Source organism: Hoplias malabaricus, unplaced genomic scaffold (assembly GCF_029633855.1).
Source record: "Hoplias malabaricus isolate fHopMal1 unplaced genomic scaffold, fHopMal1.hap1 H_2, whole genome shotgun sequence".
Lineage (NCBI taxonomy): Eukaryota > Metazoa > Chordata > Actinopteri > Characiformes > Erythrinidae > Hoplias > Hoplias malabaricus.
This window is the reverse complement of record NW_027101325.1, coordinates 252,677-268,233: the sequence shown is the minus strand read 5'-3', so window position 1 is coordinate 268,233 and position 15,557 is coordinate 252,677. Positions and strand designations below refer to the sequence as shown.

The window sequence follows — 15,557 nt, the reverse complement described above, 5'->3', positions numbered from 1 at the left end:
AGAAACACTTCCTACCAATTAGAGTCACATTTGAAGTGACAGTAAAATTCTTTTTGTTTTGTGCTAGGGTTCTGAATTTGTTGGTGTTTGATCACAGTTTGATTTCTTGCTCAAAGTCACTTGAACACCCACTAATGGACAGAAGAGTTATGTGTTTAAGCATTGTTAAAATTTGCTCAAAACTAGTGCTGGTGCATTAAGCAGATTTCACACTGAGTTTAGTGAGGACCTAATTAGAAAGTAGAAATGACTGCTATCTAAACATTGCTTGTGGCAAAATTTGTGGTTAAATAAATTGTACAGGGGCGGCACGGTGGCGCAGCAGGTAGTGTCGCAGTCACACAGCTCCAGTGGCCTGGAGATTGTGGGTTCAATTCTCGCTCCAGATGACTGTCTGTGAGGAGTTGGTGTGTTCTCCCTGTGTCCGCGTGGGTTTCCTCCCACAGTCCAAAAACACACGTTGTTAGGTGGATTGGCGACTCAAAAGTGTCCGTAGGTGTGAATGTGTGTCTGTGTGGCCCTGTGAAGGACTGGTGCCCCCTCCAGGGTGTATTCCCGCCTTGCGCCCAATGATTCCAGGTAGGCTCTGGACCCACCGTGACCCTGAACTGGATAAGGGTTACAGATAATGAATGAATGAATAAATTGTACATTCTTGTCTCATTCTGCCTACCCTTTATCCTCTGCAGGTGCTTGATGGTCTGCTTGCCCAGTATGGAACTGTTGAGAACTGTGAGCAAGGTAAATACAAAAAATACCTGTACATCATCTTCATAATTGTGCTAAAACGTTGTGATCTGTGGACCAGTAGAAATGGTCAAGAAGTATTTGGAAAAACAGCCATTACAATTTGGGGATGGTTTTTTCTCGTGTAAAGTTATGATTTTTTGGAATTTCAGGTATTGTTCCAGCAGTTAATAAAGGGTCTGGGCAATATTTAAAGCATGGCTCTCCTCTTATTATTCCATTTTTACACCATGTGAAAATGGGAGCTGCCAACTTTATCATGATGAGTGACAGAACTAGTTTCTTAGATTTAACACTAAAGTTAATGTGTTAACTGTGTTTAAAAAAAAATGCAAGGTTTTGATTTATTAGTGTCATGAAGTTTTAACATTTGTCAAATTCATATGTTCACTCTGTCTCTCTGCCCCCCTGTCCCCCCACCTCACTCACTCTCTCTCTCTCTCTCTCTCTCTCTCTCTCTCTCTCTCTCTCATATATTCATATTCTCTGTTGTTCTAGTTAACACGGAAAGTGAGACTGCTGTAGTCAATGTCACTTATGCTACTCGGGAGCAGGCCAGACAGTAAGGAATATATATTATCTAAACTAACCCCCACCATTATTGCTGTTGTGGATCTTGTGCGTGTATGTTTCCAAAGTCCCATTCCGAAATAATAGTAATAGCAAGTTTATCGATAATGAAGGTTTGAAGTGGGACCTAGAGACACTCCCCACTCCCTAGTTCACCTGTGCTGTCTTCATACACCTTCAGCACATCGTCAGAGTTTTTGTGTTTTGTAGCACAACTCTGACACCTAGTGGTGTATTAACCATACTGCAATATAAGATACGCCTCTCTATTTGATGGTTCATTAATCCTAAACTTGAGCTGTCACCTTTTAAATCAGACAACAGTCATGCTCAATATGGATGAAACTCATGCTCCAGTTTCTGCCTAATGAATCATGCAGTGATCCATATAATGGATCTGTTGTTGGTGTGGACATAATCCGTAAGGTTGATGGTTCAGTGCTTTTATAAAACTAGCCCCTTAATGGGCCCCCCCGTATGTGAAGAAACCGTTACATAGTGTTCTAAAGGTGTCTTTTGAATCTTTCAGAGCGATCCAGAAACTGAATGGGTACCAGTTTGAGAACAATGCTCTGCGTGTATCCTACATACCTGATGAGAACTCAGATTCAGACCCCCAGCGAGGTCCAGAAAATGGCCGTCGTCCTGGATATGGTCCCCGTGTCAATGCTCGACAGGGTTCACCTGGTGCAGGAATCCCCTCCAAACACCAGCACGCTGATATCCCCCTTCGCCTGCTTGTGCCCACCCAGTACGTGGGCGCCATTATTGGCAAAGAGGGTGCTACTATCCGCAATATCACCAAGCAGACCCAGAGCAAGTGAGTGCCTAATGATGATTACATTTGTGATGGTAAAGTTTGTCATGGGGAAAGTATTTTGAAATGCATTTTTAAGTGCATTAAAGCATCCAAGGAATGTTTGATGTGCTAAGTTTGCAATGGAATTACAATGCTAATGTAAAGAATCAAATAAAGCTAATGTAACTGGTGAAAAAAAAATATATAATTCCATAAATAAAATTTGTAAAACTTTTTTTCCCTTTTCTTTTCTTTAAATCAGTTAGATTCAATTCATCTTGTTTGGCTGATTCCATTTCTCCCTCAGGATTGATGTGCACCGTAAGGAGAATGCTGGAGCAGCTGAAAAGCCCATCAGCATCCACTCAACTCCAGAGGGCTGCTCATCAGCCTGCCGTATGATTTTGGAAATCATGCATCAAGAGGCCAAAGACACCAAGACGTGAGTAACTCCAATGTACCAGTAGTTAATGCTTCTTAACTACCACCTAACAAGCAGGCTAATAACATTAGCATTAGAGCTTCCAAAGTAGCTACGACTACATAAGTGATTCATTAAAGGAACACTAGGTAAGAATTTTTTTTTTTTTTTCTTCAGTTCGTTGTAATTCATTTCTTTACAGCGCTGTACTGAAATCAAGAGGGAGGGGGAGGGGAGGGATGGCTGTGGTTGTGTACCCTCCTCTAAAGGTTACATAGTGAGTGGTAGCCCAGACTAGCAACCACAGAGGCTCCATTCTCCCTATTACACCTCAGTGAAGTGTCACAATGATTTTGAAGAATGATTAAGAAGAACTGAACAACTAATTAAGAGGGGAGAATTAATTCAGCAGAAATGTAACCTTGAAATCAATAGACGTCTAGTGTTTACTGTCTGAGGAAAAATAATTTAATTGCCTAATAATAGGCTTTCTTTTCCATTTATCGAGGACTGGAATTGCTCTTGAATCATTAAGAGGTTAATATTTAAATTCAAGGATCCTATAAAGAAGGTCAATGCATTGACATTAAAGCTTGCTTGTTTTAATTTTACAATATGAAAGTGGTTATAAATAAATGGCTGTTAGGAGACAGAGGTGCACTCTATTCGGATCACTGTTACTGATTACTTTCACTTCCGTCAGTGCTGATGAGGTGCCTCTGAAGATCCTGGCCCACAACAACTTTGTAGGCCGCCTGATTGGCAAAGAGGGACGGAACCTGAAGAAAGTCGAACAAGATACAGACACCAAGATCACCATCTCACCGTGAGCAAGATATTCAAATCACAACATTTACCTGTTAATAACTAAACTATTATATTTCAAAAGACTTTAAAGCATTGAGTCTTAAGCTGCGATTTCATTGCTCTGTGCAGACTGCAGGACTTGACACTCTATAACCCTGAGAGGACCATCACAGTGAAAGGTGCCATTGAGGCCTGCTGTCTGGCGGAGCAGGAGATCATGAAGAAAGTGCGAGAAGCCTATGATAATGACATTGCTGCCATGAACGTAAGTGTGTGGAAGAGGGGGTGAGATATAGAAGCTGAGACTGAGCTGTATTTTATTGGGTCAACAGCTGCTAGTTGACTCAGGATAGTGTATATCCTGTGCTTAAAGTTTCTGTTCCTTTCCAGCAACAGACTCATCTCATCCCTGGACTGAACCTTGGAGCTCTAGGACTTTTCCCTCCATCCTCCTCCTTGCCCCCTCCTCCTCCTGGAAATGCAGGGGTTGGTGCTCCATATGGATCCTTTGGGGTAAGATACATTGCTTGGTGTAAGATACATGGTAGTGAGGTAGTAGCTGTGGTAAAGAGTTATATTCATTGTCAGTTTAGGCTGATTTACATTGAAAGGTAATTTAAGATGTTATAACCAGTTACATTTCATGGTTATTTGATTTGTTTTCCATCTACACGGTGAGATTACCTTTTTTACATTTTTGTTTTTCATGTTTCAGTGAATGAAATTAAATTAACTTATTTAAGCCACAACAACAACTAAAAACAAAAGTGGTACTGAGTTTAGAATCAGCATTTTTAACATCAAGTCTCAACTTGTTTTATGAGTTGCAAGAAAGTGCATTTCGTTGGTTAAATTCTTTAACTAAATGAGCATGTACTTTTGCAGGCCCCTGAGCAGGAGACCGTCCATGTGTACATCCCAGCACAAGCAGTGGGAGCCATTATCGGGAAGAAGGGGCAGCATATTAAACAGCTGAGCCGCTTCGCTGGGGCATCCATTAAGGTTGAGGGACTGCTGACATATAAACACACACACAAACAAACAAAATAAAATGAATAAATTAATACAGTAGTGTTAAATGTAAGGGGCTTAAAGGCTAAGCACCACTTAATGGACCTCCATGAATATTTCACATTATTTTAGTTACTGACATATATAAGTATGAATTAAAATGAAAATAGCAGCTTAATTTGCTTTAAAACTGACAATTTTATTAAATTGACGGAAAAACCCGAGCTCGCTACGGAAATTCTTGAATGCAACCGTGACGTCACTGGTGGACAACAGCTGAACAACGCCGCGGTAAAACACCGTTATGACTGACTGTTATGACAGTATCTAGCTAAATAACCAACATATTCATGACAATAGCCTAGCAATAAGCTAAACTCAAATGTAGAGGTACCGTTATTCTTGTAAATGTGATCGAAGTCGAACTCGAATTCATCCGACACTATAAACATCCGTAATGCAGCTACGTAGTCGAGTATAATCTGAGCCACCGAGTTTAGCAAGTCAAGCTAACGTTAACTAACACCAACTAAAACAGGCGAAGTGAGTGTCCTTACCCTGTTTACCTCCATGTTACAGAGGCTCTTGAACACCTTTCGTTGGTGTCCTTACATGCCCATATTGTTGGAAAAGCGCCAGTGAAATGAGCTACAGATAACGGAGTGAGCGGATGGTCCTTTACAAAGTGTCCGTTTAAAGTTGACAAATTTAGTCCATTTTCTGGATATTTTGGGATCTTTGGGCCTTTTGTGCACAGCTGTCCCACTGTACATTGAATGATTGCAGCCAAAAACAACACACCTTTTCGTCATTTTGCATTAAATTAAGTGCAACTTCCAGAGTTGTTGTCCACCATCTACGGCCAACGGTCTTTTAAACCTTATTCCTTGAATTAGTAAGAAATAACATGTTTTCTGACTATCAATAAACACAAGTTAGGAACTCGGATTCCACTGTATTTATTTGTTTGACACTTTCATAGAGCTGGTGCTTAGCCTTCAAATATGTACACCACCAAAGTAAAAATAAGTGAGAATTATCCATCAGCGTATGAAAAGGATTGGAAATTGTAAAAAGTGCTTTCATGACAGTATTACAATTACAACTGGAGATTGAAATAATCCAAATCTTGGGTGATATAAATATTATTTATGGTTACATCTTACACATGTTTTGTGATTATCAACAAAGATTTATAAAATTATAATACTCTTATCGAATGGAATTATTTTCTAGTATGAATATAATTTTAAAATACACCAGTATGTGTTTTTAAAAAATACTAATGCTAATCATTGGTTAATCACCTTTTCAGATTGCCCCTGCAGAAACACCTGACTCAAAAATGCGTATGGTCATTGTTACTGGTCCACCTGAGGCCCAGTTTAAGGTATGATTATGACTCCTGGATAGGCATTCTTTAGGACTGCTTCTAAAATATCTGCAGTAATAAATGATGGTAACATTTGTAGGAATTAATGTATGCAATGTTCTTTTCCAATGTCCTATGTCTGTATAATGCCAGTATTAAAGTGAAAATCAGCCTACTGTTTTACCTTTCAGTTCTATTCAGTTTTAATGGCATATTTTTGTTTGTTTGTTTTGGTTTGTCTTGTTTAGCAGTGTTTAATTTCACAGTAATCTGTTGTCTGCTTTATGAGTATCACATTTATATGCTTATTTTCACAGTAGATTACAAAGAGTTATATGCAGGTTGTGAAAGCATCTTTCTGCTCTGCTTTAGGCTCAGGGCAGAATATATGGCAAGCTGAAGGAGGAGAATTTCTTTGGGCCTAAGGAGGAGGTAAAGCTGGAGACGCACATCAAAGTGGCAGCAGCAGCTGCTGGAAGAGTTATCGGAAAGGGTGGAAAAACGGTGAGCAATTTATAATATATTTAACAATATATTAACACAAACTTCCATTTAGTTTCTAAGAAATGTTCTCTAAAGATTGTTCTAGCAGAAAACCCACCTGACAGTGTCAAATCATATGAGCAGAATTAAAGCATGAATGAAACTCCAATGCAATTTGGAATGAGTGGCGTTTCATTCTGTGTATCTCCAGTAGCAAAATTATTCTGATGGCTATGTGGTTCATGTTTGCAGAAATGAAATCACTTAATTTTTTTTGTTGTTGTCCAAAGCAAGGTGCTGAATTGTTTCGTTATGTGTCTGATTTGAGATTATATGATGATTACAATTATGAACTGGTTCCACATTAGGTGAATGAGCTACAGAACCTGACTGCAGCTGAAGTAGTGGTTCCCAGAGAGCAGACCCCTGATGAACAGGACCAGGTTATAGTCAAAATCATCGGCCACTTTTACGCAAGTCAGGTGTGTTTGAAGATTTAATAGATGTCATCTTTTGTTTTAAAATAATACGCAGACCACCTAACAAACAAACGAATAGTTGGGTTTTCTTTTTTGCTTTTTTATTTTCTTCTTTTGGAATCTGATAATGGTTTGATTTAAAATACAATGTCACTCTGAATTTTACCTCTTTCTTATTAAGTCATTAGATACTCACCAAGTAATATAACAGAAAAGGGTATTTAAAGAAAGTAAAGTAATGGAAAGGGGGTGTCACATCAGCTATGAAAGTAGGGGGCAGAGAAGGTGCTTTATGCCCCCAGACCCCATTTTTCCAGTTGAAGTTGAAGGGGTAAAACTACCTATTTACCCTAGCTCTTTTTTCTCTAATATTTAGACCATGGTGTCCCCAGATTCGACTTATTTATTACAATTAGTACAAATTCAGCATTTCTTTATCTGAGATATTTATTAGATGAAAAAACATTTTTCTTAGGATTACTTTGGGTAACTTAAATGTTTGCAGCTTCTTTTGGGAACAGTTACAGTTCTCTAGCGTTTAAAATGAAAAGCTGTATTTCTATGTGCAAGTTTACAGAAATTAACACATTTTTCTTTCTTTTAGTTGGCACAGAGAAAAATCAGGGACATTCTGACACAGGTTAAACAGCAGCAGAAAGGAGGGATGGGGGGCCCACCTGGACCACATCCACAGAACCTGTCAGAGCTGGGGCCCCACCAGGGAATGCCCCAGGAGCCCAGGAGGAAGTAAAGGGGCCCACATCCTTACTAGACGGATGGACGGACAGACAGATGGAGGAGACAGCGGACTGACTGAGACAGAGCGACACAGACCCAGCGGTAGACAGGGAGGAATGAGCGTCAAACTGAGAGGGAATAAAAAGGAAAAAAAATGCCTGAGAGAGGACAAAATGTTTAGAGATGAAACTAGAAAAACGAGTGATTTAAAATAATAAAAAGGAAAAAAAATAGAGAGAGAACTAAAAACAGAGACCAGATGCCAGACCAGGTCGAGTGACTGAGGATGGTGGGGGGAATGCAAAAATGTGACCTCTAGTGAGAGCTTACGAAGTAACTTCTTAAACGACTGCTTAACTGGGTCCTGAAAGAAAGTTCTAAGAAGTTTAGCACTCCTGAGAATGATAACACACTTTAAGGGGGGTCCTCAGCCATCACCAGTCACTTTAGTATTTTAAGGGTGTTTTTTTTAAAGATAGAGATATATGTATAGAAATGTTTATTCAGAGGTATTATTAATGAAATGCAGTGAAGCGGACATAGGAGAGGGAGAGCGGAGAACCCAAAACGAGTCAGGAAACTCAAACTTAGCCTGTCGGAAACAAAGGGAGGGGTCATAGCTGTTAACACTGCTCTTTAAGTCCCTTGCAGTAAACTGTTGGGGTGAGGAAAAAAGCAAAAAGAAGAAAAAATGTGGTTGTAAATATAATCTTCATAAATATGTATTTAAATACTGCCCACTGCTCGGCCATGACGCGTCCATGCTGCTGATGACAATTGAGTGTAGCTGAGCTTTTAACCTGGGCGTCACTCTTAGGCTGAGTGCTGATTGGCCGGCAGTGTGTGCAGTAAGGATACAGTAAGTGGGCGGGCCGAGGCGGACCCTGCAGTTCTATTGCAGCGGCTCAGCTCCGAGACGCAAACCCCACCACCAGCCCTAAACCACGCCCACGATGCTCGTTGGTGCGCGGCCCACGCCCAAATGGCATATTTTATATATATTATATATATATGATATGTGAGTTAACCTGGCCCCTCAGAGGAAAGAATGTAAAGGCAGGGTAGTATGATACATAAAGGGAGCCTGTGATGATTTAAACCATTGGCAGATCATGTCCTAGGAGGGTGGGGGGGACATGCATGTGACATTTAATGATCAAATATCTAAATCTGCATGATCCTTAATGTTAGATTGATCTCATATTACACCTCAAGAAGCAAATTGTCCAAAGAATATCATGTATCTCAATTTTTGGTTTACTGTCATTTACATTGAAATTTACAGTTATTTCCCCTTTCTATAAATTTACTATGTAGAGATGCATTTTTTTCTTCGGGGGACTGATGAAATATAAGACACCATATGAGGGGGAAATCTGAAATTAATTTGGTGATTCCTGAGATTTCATCCTATAGATATAAGCCTGACTAAGACGTTAAAACTGAATTGTTTTCTGAGTTTCTACTATGAGGCACATAATGATTGTCATGATGTGTGGAACATAATTTTGTGATTTTTATATAGAAGCCCATCCTAGGTCTTGATGGGTCATGGTTTAGAATCATGTGAATGATAGATTTCCCTCAGGGTACAGTGCTCTAACCTGCCATTTAGATCAAAGGTCAACATCAAGCTAGGCCAAAAACGGCTTCTGCGCTCTCTCCTTCCTGCTCTGTCCGTCGTATGCCGATGAGGTCGCCAGGACTCTGGCTGTCCTCCCTGATCCTAGAACAGATTAGATAAGATGAAATTAAGAAAAAAAAAAATAAAGAAACCTACCTCAGGGTATTGTTACCTCAGTATTCCTAACAGCTTCTTTTGATTATTTTCCTTTTTTCTTTTTTTTTTTTTTTCTTTTTTGCTTGCTGGTGTTTTATATGAAAAGCTGATAGTTCTGAATGTTTTATTTTTTTAAGGAAGAAATATTTTTTAGTTATTGTCAATGTCCCCCTTCAATATTTTTCTTAGTAGTGTGCGTGAGTGTGTATTTTATTTTTTTATTTCCCCCCCCCCCTTCACTGTAGCTCAAAATGGTCCACAGGCAAAAGGCACGACTGTTTTGGTGGTTTTACTGACAGACTTTTTTTCCCAGCTGCCTTTGGATCTATACTGGGCTGAACTTGAAATCACTGGCCAATGGGAATTGAGACACATCATGCCATTGCTTAGTGGTGCATCACGGTCATTGCTACACAATGGTCCTTTAGACAATACGACTAATAACTCTGAATGAGACAATTACATTTGTTTGTCATACAAGCTTTCGTTTGTTCATTTTAACTGTAGAAAGCTGACTGTGGCACTAAAGGACGTATTTTGTGCCTCTACCTGGCCCAATGTCGTTGGTTTCCATGAACGATATGTGCCGAAGGCCTAGCTTGGGTCTTCTTTTGCCAAGGCTGTGTTATGCACCATGTGCAATGCCATGAGAATTTTATTGGCTGATTGTTTACTTGACTAGGCCTAGACTGCTGTAGCCCAGCAGCGTTAGCTTCACCTCAATACCTACTTTGAGCTTCATATACATTGAATGTGAAATATCTGGCACCTCTTTGTTTAGGTTTGAATCTAGTCCTTCTCCATTGTCGTGTGTGTGCGCACTGAGGTGCTTTTTTTTTGTTCCCTAAAAAAAGAAAAAAACCTGTATAGTCTTTTGTTGGGGGGAGAGTGGTTTGGGTGTTTTAAGAAAAGGCAGAAAAATAGACATCCTATCGTATGGGCTCAGTTAAAATGATTTTCTTTTTTTTTCTTTTTTAACTGAACAATAATATATGATAAACTTTGGAAAACGGGAGCAAAAAAAATTGTTCATCACACAAACCAGATTTCAGCTGTATATAAGATGAAGCAACTGAACAGATTTTTGTATTTTTTCGAATAAAAACAAAAACAATTGGATAAGGATGTGTAATACACAGCAGTTTAAAAGCGGATGATGGATGGATACTGCCAGAAATCCTTTACAACAAGGATAAGTACACAAAAACCTGCAGAGGGTTTAGCAGGTTATCAGTTAGCTAACGCTCTGTGTGTGTGCTTGGCTTCATCCACAGAGTCTTTGTTTTTTATGCTTCCCTTTTTCTCAGTAGACGGCAGCCTTCTAGTATCAAACCCGTCACTGATGTGCGATTTCTGTCAAACACCGAGACACTTGCAATTTTTTCTTCAGACTGCAGCCATTTTGTGTGTGGTTTTTTTCTTTTATTTGTTTTGTTTTGTTATTTCTTTAATTCTCTTTTGTTTAACAGCAAGCTTTATTTGGACATGACATCTGGTTACATACTGTTTCATCAGTTTTAGAAAAAAATGTTTAGAAACAAAAAATGAAACAACTGAAAATCTCCAGGAAATAAGAAAACTGTAAAAAATAAAAATAAAAAATAAATGTTAAAATATGAAGGAAGGAATAGTGTAAAAGAGATGAGAGGGGATGGGCCAAATATATTTTAAGAAACCTATCCTTTCAAAGCTAACACTCAGATGATTTGCTTTATTTTCTCTTTTTTTGTTTGAAATGTTTTAAATTATTTTTTGTTTTTTTTGGCTGGATCTTTGTACCAGGTCACTATACTCAGTGCTCGTGTAGTGCTGTTAATTGTATACTAAATGATACTCATCACCTCACTCTCACTTTTCTCTGGGTTTCTTCCTCCATTTCTCTGTTCATCCCTGTACACAGTTCACTCCCTTCATCAAAACATTTATTTTTATTTATATATCTTTTTTTTTTTAGTCTGTTGACTTTGTTTGCATTATTTGCGAGTACTTATTTTTTTTTTTTTTTTTTTTTTTTTTTTTTTTTTTTTTCCAAGATTTGGAGTAGACATATTCACCCTCTCTTACGCTGGCCTTGTTTGTGTCTGTTTTCTCAGTTCTGTTCGGACGTTTGATGCTTATTTTCAGTTTTTCCCCCCTCAATATCTTTTTGATTCGATCATAGTTATTTTTTTTTTCTCTTTCTCGATCAGGTTCCTTTTAGAAAAGCACAGAGATCTCTTACACTGCTACTAGATCATTTGAATTACTAACCAGTTACTCACGATGCAAGTAACAACTGTGCCAAACAGAATTTCTTTTATTTTTTATTATTTTTTTTTATGTTTTATGATAAGACCCAATACAAATTGTTCACTGACTGTATTGGTGTAGTGTTAAGATTGAACCCTGAAAGGTCTCTTCAGCACTCGCTCTGTGTTGCAAGACAAAAATCCTCCCACTCTAAGCTGTCTGTGACAAGGACTCAAATTCTAAACAAACAGTTTAGCTTCAAAAAAAGCGTGACTGCATGTTCTTTACTTATGCAATTGTGTGACGAGTCACATTTACTGGCTGTCTTTAGTCACAAGGACTGTTAAAATACTTGGGAAACCACCTAAGGATGATAAAAACAATAAGCCTACCCTTTGCAGTGCACAGATTTACACTTAGACAACAGATCCAACCTCAGACTAATTTAGGTGTAGCCATCAATAGATGCACACCACAGTTGTATCTCATAGTGCTAGTTTCTGGCCTTTGCTCAAAGAGAAATATTTGGGTGCTAATGACGAATTAAACCTCACATAACTAGGAAACGCTACCTCAAGACTTAGCCATAAGATTGTTATTATCAACCAGACAAGAGCAAAAGTGCATGTTGCTTTTTCACTTTAATTTCTTTAATTTATTACTAATGTTTTCTTTCGTTTTGGTTTTAAAATTGACCTCCTCAGCTTAGAGGTGGGGGCTTTGGTGAATGGGCCAAGCTGAGTTTGGACTGAAGGACAGATGGAGTTTACATGGGTTGTTTGAGATTAGGTGGCTTTGGTTAGTGGATAAAAGGAGGTGGCGTAAAGAGTTGGACGACATGAGAAATGCTTAGTTCTTGGATGCCCATTTCTGGCCTGGGAGGGTCAGAGTCCAGCACAGTTTAGTGACATCCCTGCTCAGACTCCCTTATTAACCCTTATTTGTCTTATATTTGCTAGCTAGGGCTGCACAATGTTTGTTAAAAATTCAGTGCAAGACTAGCCTTCACAATCCTGATATGCAAATGAGCCTTTTTACCAATTATTACATGTTTCGTTGTGTGTTCTGTTACTCTTTTAATGCATCAAGGCAGTCATACGATCTAACAGACATGAATACGTTTTGTTCAGGCCCAGTGTGTTTCTGTATTTTGAATGACTTATCACGATTGCAGTGTGTTAGTGCAGATTAATTTGATGGAATTATGAAATTGTACATTTTCGTGGAACCCAGATTTTTACTTGGACTACGTAGGAGGCAGTGACTTAACTGTCCTGGGCTCTGTCTCTTCAGGAGCAGAACCGGACCCACCCGCCTCAGTTTGTTTATTAAATGCAAGATGGCCGTTTCACTCATTCACATAGTTTTGTCCTATTCCCAGAGCCCCAGATTGCTGATCTAGGACCAGATGTTGAAAGCTCTTCTGTCCTAATTGAACAAAAGAGTGGTTATCTGAACTAGGGCAGGGTTTAACAGTTCTATTGACTTGTGAATACCTGTTATGGAAGAAAAGGTTTGCTGAGACTAATGGATTCTGCTGATCCATCAATAGATGATGCATACTGTGTGCCTATTTCACCATGCTTGATATCCTCCTTCCCCTCAAACACACCGTGCTACCTCCTCACTTTGCAGCCTTGACCTCCTGCTTCACAAAATGGACCCTGTGTACAGCCACACAATTAAGCTATGTTTTGCCCACAAAATTTCTGGCAACTGTTGTCAGGTTGGACAAGCACTACATATTGGATATAATGCTTTTGCTACCACATTAACATTAGTATGATTACACAGCAACAAAGAGCCAGTCAGTCCTAACAGTGTGACCTATCAAATATGATACAAATTTAATTTTCTTTTTTGTTTTGTTTTGTTTGTTTGGTTCCATTGGATATCTTTCAGCATTCTGTGAAGCTTGTTCAGCTGCAGCAACAGTAACTGTGAGCATGGCTAGATCTAGAATATTCTACCCTTTGGCACTGATCTCAGACCATTTATTGTTTCTTGTGTAAGGAGTGGCATTGGGATTGAATAGAGTTTGACCTAGGGAGTCCTAGATCAACAATGAAGCAAAGCTACAACCTCGAGTCCCTCACACTCAGCTCTCTACCCACCCCACAACCCCCCTTTTGTTAGTTCAATCAAGGGGCACGTTACCTTTAACCATGTAATTTTCTTTCTCTTTTGTTGATCTACCTCTTAGAGAACAAATAAATAAATAGGACAAAAAGTAAAATGAAAAAAAAAAACATCACAAAAAAAGTTTAAAAGTTTTTGAAAATGATAAAATTAAAAATAAGTAATTAATAAATGACTTAAGCAACTGGGTAGCAGCATTTCCATATACTGTAGTGGATAGTATATTAAATAAAGAAGAATACTTTTACTTCCAAAGATGATTTTTGATTTCTCCATTGTTTAGACATTGTTAAGAAAGGATTCTGAAAAATGGAAATAAATGGAAAAGGGGGAGGGGAAAAATAAAGGAAAATATCAGTTTCATTATTTGATTTTTTTTTTTTCTCCATTCCTCATTAGATTGACTTACGTTCTTAACCTTGCAATTCTTCATCATTTTATTTGATTTATTTTTCTGATTGCTTTTTAAAATGACATAGGATTGTATCTCTTGTGTTTGGATGCATTAGAATTCTCTCTCTCTCTCTTTCTCTCTCTCTCTCTCTCTCTCTCTGTGAACTGCAACATAGTACTCAATGATGCATTGCAGAGCAGCATGATAATGAAATTTCTTTTTTTTTATTTTTTATTTTTTTTTTTTTATCTGTATTGATGCAACAGGCAAGTAAGGACCTATTTAGCTGACTAGGGCACAGTTTAGGAGGAGGACAAGAGGAGAGTAAATGATCACATCTAGCCCCCATCCCCCCCGAGCCCCCAACCCCCTATTATTGTAGGTGCCATGGACACTATCTGGACTTTCACCTTCTGCCTGCCCGATTTTTCTTTAGTTCTCATCCACATTTGTTTTGAACTCCTTGTAAACAATACAGAGCATAGATATGAATGTGTTATTAAAAGATGAGAAAACCGGTTACTACATGTGTCTTAGTTGTTTCTTTATTGAGGACTGTGTTTCAATTTATTATTATTTTTTTAATAGTAATGTATTGTTACACTGCAGTTGAGAATACAAAGATTTCCATAATCCAAACATACATCACAAAATATGCTTCACATACCATTAAAATATTTCAAACATACACTGTAAAAAAAATTGCTATAAATTTACAGCGGGTCTGCTACACTATTTTACTGTAAAATCACAGTATTTACAGTAAATTATTGTATTATTCAATTACAGTAATATGCTGTAAATTTGTAATACAGTAGTGTTCCTGTAAAAATACAGTAAATGCCTGGGAACTCTGCTGCCAGTATTTTACTGTAAAATTTACAATAATTTTTTTTGCAGTGTACAATATATTCTTTGTGAAATGTATGAAAATTTAAAAAAAATGAAATTTGCTCTGAGGACGTGATTTAATTTAGCATTACCACCATTAGTGAAATTATAAAACACTGGTTCTAGTTCTTCTATAAGAGAATACAGAGCTTCACTCTGGGTGGTAGGTTTTAAACTCCTCTTGGAACTGGACATGGTAAGAAATTGGTCTAGATAGGACATCATTTTGCCTGCTTTACACAGGCAAAATCTCTCATGGGTGTTGTATATCTTAAGAGCTAAGATTCTAGCTTCTGTCTAGACTCTTGGATAAATAGAGAGAGTACAAGTACGTTATTCTTAAAGTTATAAACAATGTACGTACCATTTAAAGTTCAGCAGGGGTTTTAAAGGCTAATATTCATCAAATTCTATTCTCTAGAAGATTTTGTCATAGAACTGTGTCAAATGTAAGGACATTATATAAGTCCTGGAAATTAAATGGGGCATATGAAATCAACACAACTTAAAAATCTACAGATGTATTAGAATATGTTACAATCATGTTCCCTTAGTAAATGTACTGACAATAAGGTTACCACAACTTTGTCATTTTTTGACAGTGTATGCTGTCAGGAAAACATCACTGTGGTGGTAAATATTCTGTACACTTCAAGAAACACTATGTAATTTTACCTTAAAATATGGCTTCAAAATT

General features: G+C 38.1%; 1 protein-coding gene across 1 annotated transcript in view; it reads left to right on the top strand.

The window, feature by feature from the left end:
- Window positions 1–9,199, top strand: part of LOC136686040 (insulin-like growth factor 2 mRNA-binding protein 1) — a 41,861-nt gene extending 32,662 nt beyond the window's left edge. Inside the window, exons 4-15 of the mRNA XM_066659516.1 lie at window positions 690–741; window positions 1,246–1,309; window positions 1,847–2,137; window positions 2,424–2,558; window positions 3,241–3,363; window positions 3,474–3,609; window positions 3,735–3,857; window positions 4,230–4,346; window positions 5,671–5,745; window positions 6,100–6,231; window positions 6,579–6,692; window positions 7,294–9,199. Of these exons, the coding sequence (XP_066515613.1) occupies window positions 690–741; window positions 1,246–1,309; window positions 1,847–2,137; window positions 2,424–2,558; window positions 3,241–3,363; window positions 3,474–3,609; window positions 3,735–3,857; window positions 4,230–4,346; window positions 5,671–5,745; window positions 6,100–6,231; window positions 6,579–6,692; window positions 7,294–7,440 (1,509 nt within the window). The 3' untranslated portion in view covers window positions 7,441–9,199. The remainder of the gene's footprint in view (window positions 1–689; window positions 742–1,245; window positions 1,310–1,846; window positions 2,138–2,423; window positions 2,559–3,240; window positions 3,364–3,473; window positions 3,610–3,734; window positions 3,858–4,229; window positions 4,347–5,670; window positions 5,746–6,099; window positions 6,232–6,578; window positions 6,693–7,293) is intronic.
- The last annotated feature ends 6,358 nt before the right edge of the window (window positions 9,200–15,557 follow it).